Source organism: Puma concolor, chromosome D1 (assembly GCF_028749965.1).
Source record: "Puma concolor isolate L17-30 chromosome D1, mPumCon1.1.hap2, whole genome shotgun sequence".
Taxonomy (NCBI): Eukaryota; Metazoa; Chordata; class Mammalia; order Carnivora; family Felidae; genus Puma; species Puma concolor.
Window position 1 is genome coordinate 73158859 of NC_141676.1, and position 18625 is coordinate 73177483.

At 38.6% G+C, this 18625-nt stretch overlaps 1 protein-coding gene and 1 long non-coding RNA gene across 2 annotated transcripts in view; one reads left to right on the forward strand and one right to left on the reverse strand.

Moving 5' to 3' along the window:
• LOC147576806 (uncharacterized) overlaps window positions 1–18625 on the reverse strand; it is an 859087-nt gene that overhangs the window by 789886 nt on the left and 50576 nt on the right. The gene's annotated exons all lie outside the window — the stretch shown is intronic.
• LOC112864974 (N-acetylated-alpha-linked acidic dipeptidase 2) overlaps window positions 1413–18625 on the forward strand; it is a 68021-nt gene continuing 50808 nt past the window's right edge. Inside the window, exons 1-4 of the mRNA XM_025927993.2 lie at window positions 1413–1646; window positions 4612–4747; window positions 9011–9141; window positions 9903–10011. Of these exons, the coding sequence (XP_025783778.1) occupies window positions 1535–1646; window positions 4612–4747; window positions 9011–9141; window positions 9903–10011 (488 nt within the window). The 5' untranslated portion in view covers window positions 1413–1534. The remainder of the gene's footprint in view (window positions 1647–4611; window positions 4748–9010; window positions 9142–9902; window positions 10012–18625) is intronic.

Consider the following 18625-nt stretch of genomic DNA (forward strand, 5'->3'; position numbering starts at 1 on the left):
AAGGGTTTCCCTTTCTCCACACCTTTGCCAACACTTGTTATGTCTTGTGTTTTTTACTTTGGCCATTGTGACAAATGTGAGGTGATGTCTCAGGTGGTTATGGTTTGCATTTTGCTGATGAAAGTGATGTTCAGCATTTTTTCACGTGTCTGTTGGCCATCTGTGTTGGCTTTAGAAAAAATATTTATTCAGGTCCTCTGTCCGTTTTTTAATCAAGTCATTTGTGAGGTGTTTTTGTTGTTGTTGTTGAGTTACAAATATTTTGAAATCAATTAGTTGACTAAAGATATTTGGTTCAAAGTTAACTCTCAGGGATTCTACGAAAGTTCCAAGGGAAAAGTCTATCCAGTACATCTATCATCAATTACAGTGCAATAAAAATGAATTTAGACTCTTTTGGCAACCTGCTAAGACCAAAGAGAGGTGTCTTAACTATGATCATCAAGGAATCAAACAGTGCAATGAAGATTGGAAGTATAACTGTAGATGTACTGTCTCCATTATTTACTCAGTAGGCATGTTTGGTTTGGCAGCAAAACTGTTTTTGGTTGGATACAAGGAATTCAGTCATGAATTGCTAAAGATTTTCCTTTAGGATGAAATGGATGGATGCAGGAGTCCTATTTTGCAAACCTTCTAAACACTTCTAAAGAGAAATGCTGCATAACTGACATGAAGGGGGGGACAGGGAAGATGCCATTTGTTGAGAACCTCTTGTTCATTATGGTGCAAGGCACTTACAGTGGTTAATCTTATCCATTTGAACCTACAGTATTTTAATAAGGTAGGGAAAAAACCCCAGGACAGAAAAAGAAACTGAGAATTATGGAAATTTGGAGCCTTGCCTAGGTACAGAGGACAAAAGAACTCAATCTGATTAGTTTTGATATTGATGCGTGGGTTAAGGAACTAATGGGTTATAGTGGAGCAGCCTGGGTCAGAAATGTTTCCCAAGTGTATCCAGTTAGAACTTAGGACAGAATCTGGCAGCAGAATGATAAACAGGGAAGGAAAAGCAGTTTTTATATGCACTTTGCTGCTGCTGAAATTCAGCAATTGAATGGAGGTGGCAAAGACACAAGAAAGAAAGTAGTGTGAAAATTAACAAAGAGAAAGCTCATGAAAATAGAGTGGGAAGAACAGAAGAGGGAGCTTTCATGCTGTACTACTCATCACCAATTGCAGACCCTAACAGGGATAGACTTACCTTTCTAATCCTATTACTTGACCCAGCAGAAGGGAGAAAGGTCATCCCCCTCCCCAACAGCCCAGCCAATGAAATACTGTCACAATCCAGCCAATGAAAAGCCACTATACTTCAGACTCTCAGTTTACTCCAACAGACTGTTTGATTATAACAGCAATCATTCTCCCTCCCCCTTTGCCCGCCCCCAGAAAAGAACATTCTTCTTTGTTCTCTGGGAGCTTGCGTGTCCTGAACTGGAACTCTCTACAACTCCCGAAATAACCCATATTTGTTAGTGAAATAAGTGACAGTTTAACTTTTAAGATTAACATTCCTTGGTGAGCAGATATGGGATCTCAAGAAGACCCCCCAATAACTCCAAGGCTAGTGAGCAAACAGGTGCTAGACCCCAAAGAGCCAGCTGAGCTCACTGCTTTCTTGCCGACCCTGGAGTTTGAGGGTAAGTTTTCTCCTGGATTTGGTCTCTGCTTTCTTTGTGTTTGTAGTGATCTCTACAGGCTTCATTTGGGATCTACTTTGGTCTGGGTCTTTCTGAGAGTACTTGTTCAGCTTTTGGTATGCCTCCTCTTTGGAACCAGGCTGTGCCTTTTGGAACTCTGCTAATCTTTGGTGAGACTCCTTTTTGGAACCAGGGTGTTCCTATTGGAACTGTGCCATTTAGAAACTTTGCTTTTTGCTTTAGAGAACACTTCTAAAAAAAAAAAAATGCAATTCTAGTCATCAAAATGCTTTGAAGGGTCCCTTCCTTCTCGAACCCCAGATGGTTTTATGTTTAAAAACTGTGGTCCCTCCTCATGTGCATGTCTAACTAAATGGGCCAACTTAACCAAAAGCAATTTAGAACTTTAATGGCCATTATGAGGAACTTCTGATTTCCCCAGTTAGAAAGTCACAGCTAAAAGAAAAACAACAAAAACTGGGGTGCCTATTTCATTGGTACCTTGAGGCTTCCAAATGTTTTTTTAGAATTCTAATTCTGCTTCTTTGTGAAATACTATTTCTAAGTTAACTGAAACAAACAATTGAAAGGAATCAAAATGGCTTCTGAGGACTATTTTCCCCCTCCCCCTCATTTGTACCCAGACACCTGTGCACAGGGCCTTCCTCCAGTACCACTTTTCTCTATTCCTTTGTGCCAGCCTTTCCTCCTGTATATGTCCCCTCTCTCTTCTAATCCTTTTGCTTAAGTTCCTTTTTCCTTTGAATCCTTTCTCAGTTCTTCCTCTTCTGAATGTATTAAAATCAGCCCCTATAAAGTTAAGTTTTCTGAGGATCTGAATGAACCCCAAATTTCTTATGAAGACCTGAATTTTAAGCTGTAGTTTCCTAAAGTGACTGAGGACCCCTTTAGGTTTGCTGAAGAATGTAGCATAGTTATTCAAATGTGCAACCTGGTTTCTCAGATTTATATCAGTCCACCTGCCTGTTGGTGAGGCCACATGCCCGTTGGTGAGGGCCAGGCCAAATATTGGATAAAACTAACTCAATGGGGACATCTTGAAAGGGATGTAGAAAAATAAACCCCTAACTTTTGGCAAAATACTTGAACTCTCACTGGAAATCTCCACCAAACAATTACAGTAGCTTTTCATAAACCTGTTGATGAGAACAAAATTCAGGTTTGTACACAAAAACCTGGTGAAACTGTTTATGTCTATTACAGTCCACTCCAAAATGTCTGTAAAGGAAGTTTTGGTCTTTGTTTCAATGTTGAATCCACGTGGGTAGCTTTTAATTTTGTTAATTCACTGAAAGGGGATCTTTCCCTTTTAGTTAAAAGAAACTTGATGGAATGGGGAACTGTGTCCACTCCAGATTTAGGCAATTTGGCAAACTAGCTTGTTCATATCCCACATAAGTCACCTAAAAGAAAGATGGCTACAGTTCCAATTTTCAGTTCTGGAAATCAAAGGCTCCTCTACAGAACCAAAAACCTCCTAGTTTCTGGCAGCTTTGCAAAGGGCCAGGACATTGGACAAAAGGATTGTTACACATTTAATCATTCCAGGTGCCATCAGCCCCCTAGCCAGTTTTTCCAATGTCCTCTTCATTCCCAGTAATGGCACACCGAGGAACTACAGGGGCTCTTCTCAATATTCCTTCCTAATTGGCTTAGAGAAACCACTCTCCAGTTTGGGAATGACTCTCTCTTTGTCCTTATTGACACCAGAACAACACTCCCAGTGCTTACCCCCACTGCTTTAAATCAGCCCCATCTCAGAGCACGAAAACAGTTCAGATAGTGGGGGTCTTTAATAAATGCCAACAGGTTCCTTTCTGTCTGTCTCTCCTTTTATCTAGGCCTTTGTGACATGCACACTCTTCTCCTTAGTTCCTCCCCCACTATTCATTTATTGGACCAAGATTTCTTTTTTTTTTAAAAAAATTTTTTTTTTTTCAACGTTTATTTTTGGGACAGAGAGAGACAGAGCATGAACGGGGGAGGGGCAGAGAGAGAGGGAGACACAGAATCGGAAACAGGCTCCAGGCTCTGAGCCATCAGCCCAGAGCCCGACGCGGGGCTCGAACTCACGGACCGCGAGATCGTGACCTGGCTGAAGTCGGACGCTTAACCGACTGCGCCACCCAGGCGCCCCTGGACCAAGATTTCTTAGAAAATAATCATGCTGGAATTTCTTTCACCCAAAAAGAGGAAATCTAGAATTTGACAGTAGTAATCTAAATAAGCAACCAGGGAAATTAAATGACTCTTTGATATCTTTTATTTGCTCTGTCTCTGATGTCACTATAGCTGAGTCTGGAGACCATGATCATTTATTCTTGGATCAGCTACCATCCTCTTATGGGCAAAATGTCTAAATGACAATGGTGGAGTCCAGTGTACTTCCCATCAAGACTCAGGTGGATCCCTCAAAACTTCTCAGAATTAATAAAGATTTATTAATCAATTTTAATAAATTAACCTACAAATAAAGAAGTCCTTCTAAGGCATTAGCTCCATAATATAAGATTGCAAGGCTCAGGGCCCCATTTCCCCTGCCCTAGTCCCTATTCCCTTCCCCTAGTCCCTATAATACCCCTATTTAACCTGTGAGAGAATGCAGCGGCAGAGGATGGAGATTTGTCCAGGACCTCTGAACAATAAATAACGTTGTTGTCCCTTGGCATGTTGTTATTCCTGACACACATTCCTACTGAAAGCAATTTTTTCACTATAATTGCACAGCATTTTTTAGTATTCCTGTTAATAATGATAGCCAGTATCTCTTTGCTTTCACTTGGGAAGACTGGAAATACATCTGGACAGTAATGCCCCAGGGTGAGAGTCTTTTCTTTTCACAAACCTTAAAGGCTGATTTGGATGATGAAGTTTTCTGCAGGTTCTATTTGTTATGATACATAGGTGATTTGCTTCTCTGCTCCCCTCTCACACCTCTTCACAGGAAGACAGCATCCATCTGTTAAAACTTTTGGCCTCAAAGGGGCACAAAGTCTCCAAAGAAAAAATGCAGTTTGCTCAAACTCAGGTTCGATACTTAGGGTACCTGATCTCAGAACAAGGACTACATTTGGATCCAGGTAGGCTTCATGGCATCCTGAACTTCCCAAAACCTAAAACTAAGTGCTATTTATGAAGTTTTCTTGGACTGGCTGTCTACTATTGAAATTGGATTCCAAACTTCTCTCTTGGGGCTCAACCTCCATATATTTTATTTGAAAATGACCCTATTATTTGGAAGGATCACGATGACATAGCTTTTGGGACATTAAAGAAAAGCCTAATTAAGTCCACTGTCCTCAGACATCCTAATTATCAACTTCTTTTTTCCCCTCTTCGTATGTGAGGGGGAAAGCCATGCCCTTGGAATACTCACCCCAAAATACGGGGAGCACTATCAACAAATGGGGCATTACAATCAACAGTTGGACCCTGTAGCATGGGGATAACCCCCTTGCCTTAGAGTCATTCCTGCTACTGCTCTTCTGTTTTAAGGCCTTGGGAGAAATAATCACAGGATCCTCTAACCATCCTGTGTTCCATGTAGCAGAAGCTCTTCTGAATTCTCATCACCCTCAACACTTCGGTTACTTCCCTTCTGGGTCATCATCCTGCTAACTGCTCCTTTATATGACCTTCTCCTACAATACCTTTAGTCCTGCTATTCTCTCCATCATGGAGGAAATCCCACGTGACCGCTTAATGCTGATAGATCACCTTTTGACTCCCTGTGACAATTTATAGGAAACTCCTCTAACCCGTGCAGATTTTTCATGGATTACTAATGGTTCTTTTCCTTTTTAATTTTTTTTTTACATTTTTAATTTATTTTTGAGCGAGAGAGAGCACAAGTGGGGGAGGTGCAGAGAGAGAGGGAGACACAGAATCCGAAGCAGGCTCCAGGCTCTGAGTTGTCAGCACAGAGCCTGACACGGGGCTCAAACTCACAACCTGTGAGATCATGACCTGAGCCAAAGTCGGACGCTTAACTGACTGAGCCACCCAGGTGCCCCTACTAATGGTTCAATTTAAAGGATTAAAATGATAAATATTGTGTTGGGTATGCTATTGCAACTCCTTTGGAAGTCATTGAGTCAGCTCCTTTCCCTTTGGCTATTTTGGCCTAATAGTTTGAGTTATATGCATTTACCCTTAGCCAAGGGTAAAACTACATTTATACCGAGAGTTGGTGTGCCTTTGGAGTATCTCATGACTTTGGAATGTTATGGAAACAATGAAGTTTCCTCACCAACAATGGGAATAAAATAAAAAATGGCTCCCACTTTCAAAATTTATTAGGTACTATACTTTTTCAGGCAACTCTGGCTATTATTAAGCTTCCTGGGCCTTCCAGACTGGATCCCTAGAGTCCAAAGGAAACTGTCTCACTGACATTCCCACCAAAACACTGATCTCAAGGAAACCAAGACCCAAAGCTCTCTCATTGTTGAAAGAGATGTTCTCTCAAATGATGATTTGGAAATATTGACAAGAGCAATCCAACAATTGGCCTCAGGGAAAAATATTAGAAATCTAATAATTGTTGGTTTAATATACAAACAAAGATAACTCTGGTTTAGATCTAACAATCCTGCCTTGCCAGAAGTCCTAGAATTCCCACTACTTACCATTGTACATGCATTAAACGATTGGTCTACTGACAAACTAACAGTGTTTGGGAATGTGGGTGGGGAAATATTAAAAAGGCTGCAAAAAGTACCTACCTTGCTTGTCTCACCTGTCCAAAGTATAATCCAAAAAAAAAAAAAAACCTATTCACACAAATGGGTTTCATACAGCATCCCTGTCTCATGGATATAAATGTGTTGTAATTATGGTTTATTTTCTCATTGGACCAAAGCTTTTCCCTTGTAGATAGTCCAATGCTTATTCTGTGGCTAAAAGTCTGTTAGAAAAGATTATCCCTCCTTGGGGAACCCCTCTTAACCTTCATAGTGATTGGGGAGGTCATTTTACCAGTCAGGTGCTTCAACAAGTCTGTTGGACAGTTTTACAACTTCCATTGTGAATGCCATCTTCAGTCCTCAGGGTTAGTCAAATGCACTAACAGCACTAGTTGGCAAAATTTGTACAGACCCTCCAAATACCTCCAAAGCATTGCTGTTGGTCCTCTAAATCTCAGATCCACCCCCTTTGGGACTCAGAGACCCTCATCCTTTGTAGCACAGTGATGAGATGGTCACAGGATGTCCTGTGTACTTGGCCCTTGCCTCCTCTGACTCACAGTTGATAAAAGGAGATCTACTTTAATATTGTAAAGGCCTAGTTGCTTCTATTAAAAATAACCATGCTTTGGTAGAGCAATCTTGTCACCATGTACTCCTGGGAGACCTCAAATATTCTGCAACCTGGAGATTTCATCTATTGGAATAGACCCCTCCAGAAAGGCCTCACTGGAAAAGCCCTTATCAGAAACTGCTAACCAACCCTTGGGCCATTAAACTCCAGGGAATAGATTCTTGGATTCACATGACCCATGCAAAGAAAGCATCAAACCCTGACTGGAACTGCACACCAGCTGGTGGTGACATGAAAGTAAAGATTTGAATCGAAACAGACAACATCTAACGAGACAGCTTTCCCAAAATGTCCAGGCCAGGCCTGTAGCCCTTTTTCTCGCTGTTTGCTGCTGCTCGATCTCTTGTGGAAAGAAAATGCTCTGTCTGCATTTCACAAATTCTTGCAAAAGGAGGAGACCTGTTCTTTTGTTTATGGCCTTTTGGAAACAATCTTATCACGATCCCGTGAGCTTTCTCTGAAGGGTTAAGGTTCAGAATTCACAAAAGTCTTTTATCTTGAACTACTGACTCCTGATTCTAACCCAGATTCGTGGTTTCTGAATGTACAACTTTACATCTGTATTATCGATAACATATTTGCTTCCAAACAGTTCGTTTTAAAACATCTTTGAAGTTTTGCAACAAGTTCATCAGCTACTGCTTCATATTTACGCCTGTACTGTATCTTCCAAAACGCACTCAGTTAACTCTTTCAGTGTGCTCTTGCTGTATCCACTAATCTGATTTCGTGGTTGTTTTAAGTGGGGGACTTCCAGGAAACATACATGACTTCAGTTCTGCCTTCCTAAGGCGGAACCTTGCTCCCCTAAATTGGAATAAGAGCCAATAAAGCTTTTCATTGGCTACTTTCTGACCTAGAGTCTTGGTTGAGGGCAATCCTACAGTTTGGAATTGTCACGTTACTACTTTTGCTTTGTATATTATTTTAAGTGTTGCGTTTTGTTCCCCGTCAAACTTTTGCATAAACGGTGTTTTGAAAAATGCGATGCTAGCTCAGTGCTTCAGAGATGATTTCCAATGCTTATGACTTTGAGAAGATATGGACTTGAGCGGGGAAGTGCCTGAGAATTCTGCCTCCAAGTCTTTTCTGTTACCATGTGGTCTTTAGTGGCTTCCGACTGGTATGTTGTACTTTCCCTTGCACATGGGACATGACAACCAGGAAAAGTCCTTCCTGGACCCAAGGGACAAAACCACTAAATATGGAAAACCTGACTCTTGCTCAGTGATGCTTTTGAGGAGAGATATTGGTCAAAGAGAAGAAATGTAAAAATTAATAAAGGTAAATTTAACTAAAATGGAGTGAAGAGGCCCGAAGAGGGAAGCTCTCACACTCTGCCACTCATCACCAATTGCAGATGCAGACCAGAAGAGCCAGAAGAGATGAACCTTGCAAGGGGATATACCCCAGCACAAGGAAGGAAGGAAGGTTTTCTCCTCCCCCAGCAACCGCTCAGCCAATGAGAGACCGTCATAACTCAGCCAATGAAAAGCCAGTAAACTTTAAACTCCTACAAAATAAACTTTGTACTCCAATGGACTTGTTTAAAGCAGCCCTCCCAAGTGCCCCCACCCCTCCATAAAAGAGCATTAATCTCCTTGGTTCTCCTGCCTTGCCTATGGTTTTGCTGTAGCAAGGCATGTTTGGAATTGTAATTTTCTGCTATTCTTGACTCATTTTTGTTGGCAGATTAACTGTTTTATTTTCAAGGTTGACAGTTGAGTTATTTAGGAAACAATTAGAGATGTTTTCCCGGCAGCCACCCCCTCCCCATCCCCCCAGAGCAGACTGTCCCGGTTTTTACAGGATCAACAGAATGGAAGTTGCCTGCCAATGGGAAGGCTCTGTCTCCTCCCCTCGCAGGAATTCCTCTTTCCCCGGGAAGGCCCCCTGAGGACCAGAGGGGCAACGAGTTGTTTGGGCCTGGTTGGGAGGGTGGAGGCAGTGGCCAGGCTTTGCAGAAAGCCTGCGGGTGGGCGGGCTCTCACCACCTTCCCGGGGTGCTCTCTGTTGGTCTGCAGGCTAGAGGCCCGCTCTGGCCAGCCCCCTAAGCTCGGTCCTCAGGGAGGCATGGCGAAGTCCAGGGGCCGACGCTACCTTTGGATGTGCTTGGCTGCGGTGCTGGCATCTTTCCTGGCAGGATTTATGGTGGGTAAGTACGAGCCCCGTGTCCCCAGAGCCCCGTGTCCCCAGCGCCCCGTGTCCCCAGCGCGGGGCTGGCGCTTCTGGCTCAGATGCTGGGAGGAGACACAGAAAGCCTGGAGGCCCTGGCGGGGCTCCCTGAGCTGTGGCCAGCCCCGCGGAATTCAGCCCAGCTGGAACCCCGGTGGGATGACTTTGACCTTCCTAATAAAGTGCGACTGAAATCCACATTCATTAAAGTTTACAGCGAGTTGAGGATACTGCCAGGAGCTGTTAGGAAAGCAGGTCAGAGCTGTCACTATCTACCTATCCACAGGGATGAAAAGATGGTTTCATTTACAAGCACGCTTAACAAGCCAAAACTAGCAAGGAATGTGGACAGCACTGCAAAAACTGCCCTTCCTTCCTCACTTACTAAATAGATATTCGTGGAATGTTCCTTGTGTGTCAGGCACTGTGCTACAAACTAGACCACCCCGAGGAGAATGAGAAAGACAGGCCCTGCGCCTTGATGCAGAACATGTAGAAAAATAAGTTATCTCTCTCTCACATAAAACTAGTTTTAACCCACCCAAAATTACGTTGCACAGCAGAATTTGAAGGATTTCTGAATTTAATATGAACATTTTTGTAAAGCCTGCCGTGAACGGTTTCTTATGCAAGCACTATTTTTTGGCTTCTAATGTTCATAAAAGCTAAAAACAATTATGTCTGTATGTAACATGTATATATGTATATATTTCCCCCTCTGTTCCCCACTCCCCACCCCAGGCTGGTTTATTAAGCCTTTCAAAGAAAGCACTTCACTGGGCTATCATCAAAGTATGCGGTGGAACCTGGTATCTGAGATGAAAGCTGAAAATATTAAATCATTTCTTCGGTAAGTTTGTCTTGATGTTTATTGCAGAGCGTTTAAAAACTTTTTTTTTGCAGAGTGGGAAGTCTATTACAAGTGGTTATATTCACATAGGTAAACTTTGTGTGAAATTACGTGATATCACATTAATTTATGGTAGCTTAAAATGTCCCTTTAAACCACTCAGCGTACGATGTATTTGAATGTTGCAGGAGTGGGTTTTTCTTCCCTAACTTCATCTACAGAAAAAGTATCTGGTTGCTTTATTCTGAGATGTTTCAACTTCATGTAACTTTAGACTGCAGCTGAATGTTATTTCTTCCTCATGCTTAATAAGCAGTTTTAACGAACATCGCATTCTGTCAGGAAGACTTATACAAACTCAGATTTAAAGGAGGCGAGATAAAAGTTGCAGATTCTGTCTGCCACAAATTAAACGTTTGTCCCACGTTGCAAATAGAAGTCACACGGATAGGACAAAATGAGAGCAAAGGATCAGTGTAAATCTACCAGCCTCTAAGCATGGAGAAGAGTGACATTTGGGGGAGTGGTGATGAACTCCTTGAAGGCAGTCACCATGACATTTATGTGTCATTAAACAAATAAAAACAAAACCCAGCTTTATTGAAGTATCATTTACATAAAGTGAACTGCATCCTATAAAGCCTAAAATTTGAGAGTATTGACAGATGTGTAATATTCCCAACATACCACTTCTTCAATCGAGATTCAGAAATTTTTACATCATGCAATCTTCACTTTTAGCCCTAGGCAATCACAGATCATTTTTTTTTTTTTTAAGTTTATTCTGTGAGAGAGAGAGAGAGAGTGCATGAGTGGGGAGTGGTAGAGAGAGAGAGACAACGCCAATCCTATGAGGGGCTCTAACTCACCGAACCATGAGATCATGACCTGAGCTGAAATCAGGTTCAACACTTAACCCACTGAGCTACCCAGGTGCCCTCCAGTCACTGATCAGTTTTATGTCGCTATGGCTTCTTTGCATTTTCTAGAATTTTATGTAAATGGAATCATACAGTATGCGCTCTTATGTGTGTGCCTGCTTTCATTCAGCATAATAATTTTGGAATTCATCCAGGTTGTTGCATGTATCCGTTCATTGCTTTTTACTGCCGAGTATTATTCCATTGTGTTCATATACTGTAATGTGTAGTTGTTGGACACTTGGGTTGTTTGTAGTTTTTGATTATTATGAACAAAGCTGCTGTAAACATGAGTTTACAAGTATCTGTGTGGACATACATTTTCATTTATCTTAGAATGGCTGTATTGGATGATAAACATGTTTAACTTTTAAAGAACATGCCAAATAGATTTCAAAAATAATTGTAATGTTTTACATTCCTACCTATTATGTGTGAGTGTACCAGCTCTTCCACAACCTGGTCAGTACTTAGGATTGTCATTTTACTTATTTAAAAAAAATTTTTTTAAATGTTTATTTATTTTTGAGAGACACAGCCTGAGTGGGGGAGGGGGAGAGAGAGAGGGAGACACAGAATTTGAAGAAGGCTCCAGGCTCTGAACTGTCAGCGTAGAGCCTGACATGGGGCTCAAAGCCAGAACTGTGATTGTAATCTGAGCTGAAATCTGACACTCAACCAACTGAGCCACCCAGGCGCCTCAAATATTGTCATTTTAATTTTAACTATGCTAATAGATATGTAGTGGTACCTTATTATGGTTTCAGTTTGCATCTTTCTTATGACTAGTGATGTAAAGCATCATCTCCTATGCTTATTAGACATTTCCATATCTTTTATAAAGTTTCTGCTCACATATTTTCCTATTTTGTTTTCTTATTATTGAGTGGTAGGAGTTCTTTATGTATTCTGGGTACAATTCCTTTGTCAGACCTGTACTGTGAATATTTTCTTCTATTGTATGGCTGGCCTTTTTTTGTTCATGGAGGTTTTGAAGGGCAGAAAAGTTTAATATTGGTAAAGTTCAGCTGACCAATTTTTGGTTTTCTGTTTCATACTCTGTGTGCTAACTTTGCCTATGAGAAGTTGTGAAAATTTTCTTCTATGTTTTCTTTTAGAAGTTTTATAATTTCAGCTTGTATACTTAGGTCAATGGTCTACTTCAAGTTAATTTTTGAGTATGGTATGATGTAAGGGTTGGCAATTTTTTAGATACAAATATTCAGTTATTCCTGCAACATTTGTTGAGAAAAAAATCTCTATTTCTGCCTTGAATTGCTTTGACATCTTTGTCCAAAATCACTTGACCATATATATGTGAGGCTTGGTTTTAGATTTACATTTTCTTCTATTGACCTCTATATCTCAACACTACACAGTGCTGGTTAGTGTAGCTTAATAATATGTCTGAAAGTTAATCCTACAAATTTTTCTTTTTAAAAATTGCCTTGACTATTTTAAGCCATTTGTATTTCCAAGTTAATTTTAGAATCAACTTCTGAATTCCTACAAAAAAAAAAAAAACCCTGCTGAAATTATTAAAATTGCATCAACTCAATAGATGAATTTAGAAGAGAAGCGGCATCTTTAAAATATCGAGTCTTTCAGTCTCTTTATTCATTTGTCATAGGAATGTTCTACAGTTCAACTTTTCACCCACGGAGAGATTTTTTACATTCAGTGTTTCGATATTATGATTAATGCTGCTATTAATATTTGTGTATAGGTTTTACATGATCATAGGTTGTCATTTCTCTTGCATAAATCCCCTTGCTAAGTTGTATGGTAAATATATTTTTAGTTTTAGAAGAATTTGCCTAACTGCTCTTTAGGGTGGCTGTATCATTTTATCTTTTCCATTGACATTATCATTATTTTTAATTTTACCCCTTCTGACAGGTATATAGTGATACCTCACTGTGATTTTAATCTGCGGTTCTCTAAGAGTTAATGGTATTGAATAACTTTTCCCATGTTTATTCATCATTTGTATACTCTCTTCAGTGAAATGTTTATTCATGTCTGAATTTTTTTCTATTAGGATAGGTTTTTTATTGTTGTTGCTGCTGTTCTTTTGTTTTTCTGCTGTTGAGCTTTGAGACTTATTTATATTAAAAAATTTTTTTTTTAACATTTATTTTATTTTTGAGAGAGATTGTAAGGAAGGTAGGGGCAGAAAAAGAGGGAGACACAGAATCCGAAGCAGGCTCCAGGCTCCGAGTTGTCAGCACAGAGCCCAATGCAGGGCTCGAACCCATGAACCATGAAGCCATGACCTGAGCTGAAGTCGGAGCTTAACTGATTAAGCCACCCAGGCAACCCTAGAATTCTTTATATCTTCTAGATAAAAGTCTTTTGTTGGCTTTGTGGTATTCGGATATTTTACTCTATTATTTGTCTCTTCATATCTTAACAGAGTCATTTGTAGATAAGAAGTTTTTAATTAATGAGGTCAAATTTATCAGTTGTTCCTGTTATGGATGATGCATTTAGGTTCATATCTAAGAACTCTTTGACTAACCCTAGATCCCTTTTATCCTCTTTCCCCTGCCCCCAAATTTTATACTTTACATTAAATTTGTGATTCATGTAGGGTTAATTTTTACATGAGATGTAAGGTTTGGCTGAGGTGTATTCTTGTGTCTATGGATGGCCAATTGTTCTAGCACCATTTGTTGAAAGGCTATTCTTCCATTTAATTGCTTTGCACCTTTGTCAAAAATTAGTTGGACTTATTTGAGTGAGTCTATTTCTGGGTTCTCTATTCTCTATTACTCTGTATGTCTACTTTCTGCTAGTACCACATGGTCTTGATCATTGAAGCTATATAATAAGCCTCCGCAATGTGTACAATAACTCTTCCCACTTTGTTTTTCCAAACAATTGTTTGAGCTATTTTGTATCCTTTTCCCTTTTATAGAAAACATAGAATAAACATACTTCTGTCTGCAAAGGCATTGCTGGGATTTTGATTGTAATTGCACTAATCTTGTAGACCTGTTTGGGGTTTTGACATTTTTCCCATGTCCAATCTTCTAATCCATAAACATAGCAAGTCTCTCCAATTATTTAGGTCTTTTTTGATTGCTTTTACCAACATTTTGTAATTTTCTGGATGCAGATCCTAGATCTGTATGGTTAGATTTATATCCAAGGATTTCATTTTCTTCGGAGAAATTTTAACTCATCTCGTGTTAAATTTCAGTCTCCACATATTTGTTGTTAACATATTGAAACACTGTTGATTTTTATGTTGGCCTTGCCTCATGTGGCCTGTGGAAACCCATGTGTTTGGAAGTTTTTTGTAGATTCATTGGGATTTTCTATGTAGACAATTATGCCATCTTTAAATAGGGACAATTGTATTTTTACCATTCCAAACCATACACTTTTTACATGTATATTTTTGTTCGTTTTGTCCTTATTGTGTTGACTAGAATTCCAGTAGTATGTAGAATAAGAGTGAGAGCAAACATCTTTTTGTTTCTAGTCTTAGGGGGAAAGCATTCAGTTTCATAATGAAGTGTGACATTGTCTATAGATTTGTTGTAGATGCTCTTTATCAAGTTAAGGAAACTCCCCTCTATTCCAAGATTGCTAGGAGTTTTGTTTTGTTCTTGTTTTTGTTTTATCATGAATGGATGTTGTTACTGTCAAAAGGTTGTTTTCCTGCATCAACCTATATGATCATGATTATTTTTCTTTATCTGGGTTATTCTTTTGCTTTTTTACTGATTTTGGCAGGGTGGGGATCAAGTTATATCAAGAAGGGAGTCACAATCTCTAGGAGTGTGAAAATGTATATTTTTCCCATTAATTATGTAAATTTTTGCTTTATATATTATGAATTTCATTGATTAGACATATATACCTTAAGATTGTTGTGCTCTTAAGACAGAACTACCCTTTTATCTTTATGAAATATCCTTTCTTATCTTTGGTGATCACTGTTTTTAAGTCTATTTTATTTGGTATAAATATTACTCTGTCAACCTTCTTATGCTTAAATTTACATGGTATATCTTCTTCTATCTACTTTTAATCTATCATTTTCTTTAGAATTCAAATGTACCTTCAACAGAGATCATTTGATTGCAACTTGATGTTTAATACATTTTGATAATCTTAATTAAAGTGTGTCCTCTGTAGGCAGCAGATAGTAGCAACTTGCTATTATATTCCTTCTGGTAATCTGTTGCCCTTTAATTTCAGTATTTAGTCCATTAACATATAATGTAACTATTGATATGGTTAAAACTTAGGTCTACTAATTTATTGTTTTCTGTTTGCTGTGTTTATTTTCCTTTACTTCTCATTTTCTGACCTATTTTTGGTAGTGGGAAGAGTAGTTAAAATTTTATTTCATTTCAATTTATCTTTTGGCTATCCGTCCTTGCATTGGGTTTTTTAGTAGATGCTGTAGTGATTATATCATACATCTATAACTCTTCACTCAATTATTTATTTTATTTTATTTTTTTATTGGAAAGAGAGAGCATGTGAGTGGGTTTCATGCACATCCCAACCTGAGGCTCAATCCCACAACTCTGGGATCATGACCTGAGCCAAAATCAAGAGGTGCTCAACCAAACTGAGCCACCCAAGCACCCTACTTCTCTCAAATCTTAGTTATTTTTGGTACAGCTTAACATACAATATGAAAAACTCAGATTTCTATATTTCCATTCACCCTTTCCTCTATCATTCTTTATATTATAGCTGTCAAAAGTAGCATATGTGCACTGCAATATTAACCTTACAAAACAATTATCAATTTTTCTTTGAATGTTATATGTATTGAAATTCATTTAAGAGCTGAGGTGCCTGGGTGGCTCAGGAAGTTGATCACTGGACTCTTGACTTCATCAGGGGTCATGATCCTAGGGTCATGGGATCAAGCTCTGCCTTGGGCTCTACACTGAGATCTGAGCTTAGAGCCTACTTGAGATTCTCTCTTCCTCTTGTGCTCTCTCTGTAAGATAAAAGAGTTAAAATAGTATTTTGTATTTAATTTCCAATGATCTTCATTTGTTTCTGAAAAATTTTGGTTTTGCTATGGTATTTCTATGTAGTCTGTGAAATTTTCTTAAGCATTTACTGTAATATGAACTCTGGTGATAACAACTATTCTGTAATTTTTTTCTATGTATAAAATCCTTATTTGATCTTAATTCTTGAAGCATACTTTTCCTGAATATAGATTGCTAACATGACCTTGTTTTATTCCTCTTTCATAACTTTAAATGTTTTTCATTGTCTTTTGTCTCGTATTGGCATCTGATGAGAACTTTACAGTCATTTAAATTATATAACATATGTCATTTTGTCTTTAATTTTGAGCAGTTTTACCATGTGCCTAGTTTTCTTCAAATTTATTCTGTTTATGGCTCTCTGAGATTCTTGGCTTTGTTAACTTCTGTCTTTCACTAATTTAGGAAGGTTTTATTCACTGTTTCTTAAAGTTTTCTGCAGATTCTCTTTTCCCCTTCTGAGACTCCACTTAAACCCTAGAATCAAATAAAGTGTGTGCAGTGTGGTTTATTTCCTCCTTATCAATTCTGTGATTTAATGAGGTCATGAAGTTCCATCTTCATCTCTGGGTAAACTAGAGCGAGCTGTAGTAATGAGGAATGAAAACAGCTACATTGTCGTCAAATTTGAGCTGATTTATGATTGAGGTGCATTAGAGATTATGAAGCAAACTCAAAATGTCTGTTGAGGTGCTTGTTTAGAGATAAAGGAAAAGAATCAGGCAGTTAGGATGCATATTGTTTAAAGAGAGACTCAGTCTTTATTTTTCCTGCAGTACAATATAAAGGCAAAATGTCTTATCAGTTGAGACAGAATACTTGTATTTAAATTGTGTAAGTTAAAAGATGAGATATAATGTTAATACTATCGAACTCTGTCTGCAGCATATTATGAAGTTGCTGAAAAAAGTCACCTAGAAAGATGTCAGAAGCAAAACTTAGTAATATTTTTGACCATTAAAATTTATCTCTATTTTCCTTTAATGTGTAGTATAGCATAAGGTGATTAGTTATGTATAAATAGTTTATATAATTATATTTTTGGAGTTTGCTTTTCTTTCCTTTACATCCAACTGAATACAGAAGTTGCACATGAAGAATGATGACAAGAGTAGAAATAGAGTGAAAAGCATTGAATTAGGAACTCAACACTCTAATGAATGAGAAGTTTTGACAATTTTGACAAGTACCCAGAAGGTGTAGTATGTGGTAACTTTTGGTATGAGCTATAATAGTCGTGTTTTTTTGTTAAGAAAAAAAAAGGAAAAATATTTGTAAGAGCCAAGGGAGAGTAAAAACTAGTAGCAGATCTTCTAGCCCTGAGATATGTGGGGGCATGTGAAATAAAACAACTTGCAGGTGAGCAGGGTCCTCTGAGGAAACCAGTTACAGCAAGGAAGTCAAGCAAACATTCAGAGAAGGGGCTGAGGATACAAAACTGTTGATCATGGATGTACAGGGTTTATGATCAGTGAAGGAGCCTAGGAGGGAAAGGTGATCAAGATTGGGTTAGCAGTTATAATGTAATAAGAACGGTTTGATTTATCCCTACCCACTTTCTTCTTGACAGTGTCTGACTGACGACTGTTGAGTGTTCCTCATCCTTCATGTATTCAGTAAGGGTTACTTCCTTCCAGCTCAGGAATCTCTTGATTGGTCCATAATCCAATCATTAAAACTCTTCCCTTTGGCAGTGATTCGTTTAAGAGGTATATACCCTATTATGATGAAACGAAAAGAATGTTTAGCTGGATCTTCTACAAAAAGTTTTCCTCTGTTAAAAGAAACACAGAAGAGGAAATAGATATTCCTGTTTGTACTTGTTTCTCCTAAGCATTACAGTGTCAATATTTTATGCCTGGAACTGTACCCATCTTGGGGACCATAAGGAGAACTTTTAAAATAAACTAAAGGATGTTACACACTGCTGCTCTTTTTGTTTTGTTTCACTTTTACACTTTGGTATTTCATTTCAGTGAATTCTTTAAAAGATGGATAGCAGAAGTTGATGGCCAACCCTCCATCTTAATTTAAGGAAATACATTTTGTTCTTAGTTATAATGATATTATCTGCTCAATGTAGAAAATAAAACAATAATAAATTATATAAAGTAGAAATTAAATATCTTGAGCCTCACTGTTTTCATACATATAAAATAACTTCTTTCAAATAAAGAAAAAAATAAAATTGCTTCTTTCTATAAACACAATAATGCTTTTTAAAACCTATTGTAAGATGTTAAATGTCTGTAACCTGTAGTTTTCATTTAATGATAAAGGGAAAGCTTCACAGAGGAGAAGATGCTGGAGGAGTCCTAATGGATGATGAGTAGTTTGCAAGTGGGAAAGGGGAATAAAAGAAGTGGTGACAGAGGGAGATTCAGGTAGATGGGACAGTATTTATGTCTGAGAGAAGATCTTGTGCAAAGGGAACAGGTGGTCACTGCAGAAGGAAAATGAGTCTACCAAATGCTGCATGGTGGAGAGGGATGGGAAATGGAAAGGAGAAGGGTGAATCAGATGAAAAAGGACCCAATACGCCATGTTTGAGTGTGATAATGGAGAGTGCAGGGAGCCATACAAGGAGTTCAAGTAGTTAAATAATATGAATGATTTCAAATTATCACTATTTCTCAAAGTCAGACAACTATGACTTTCATATTT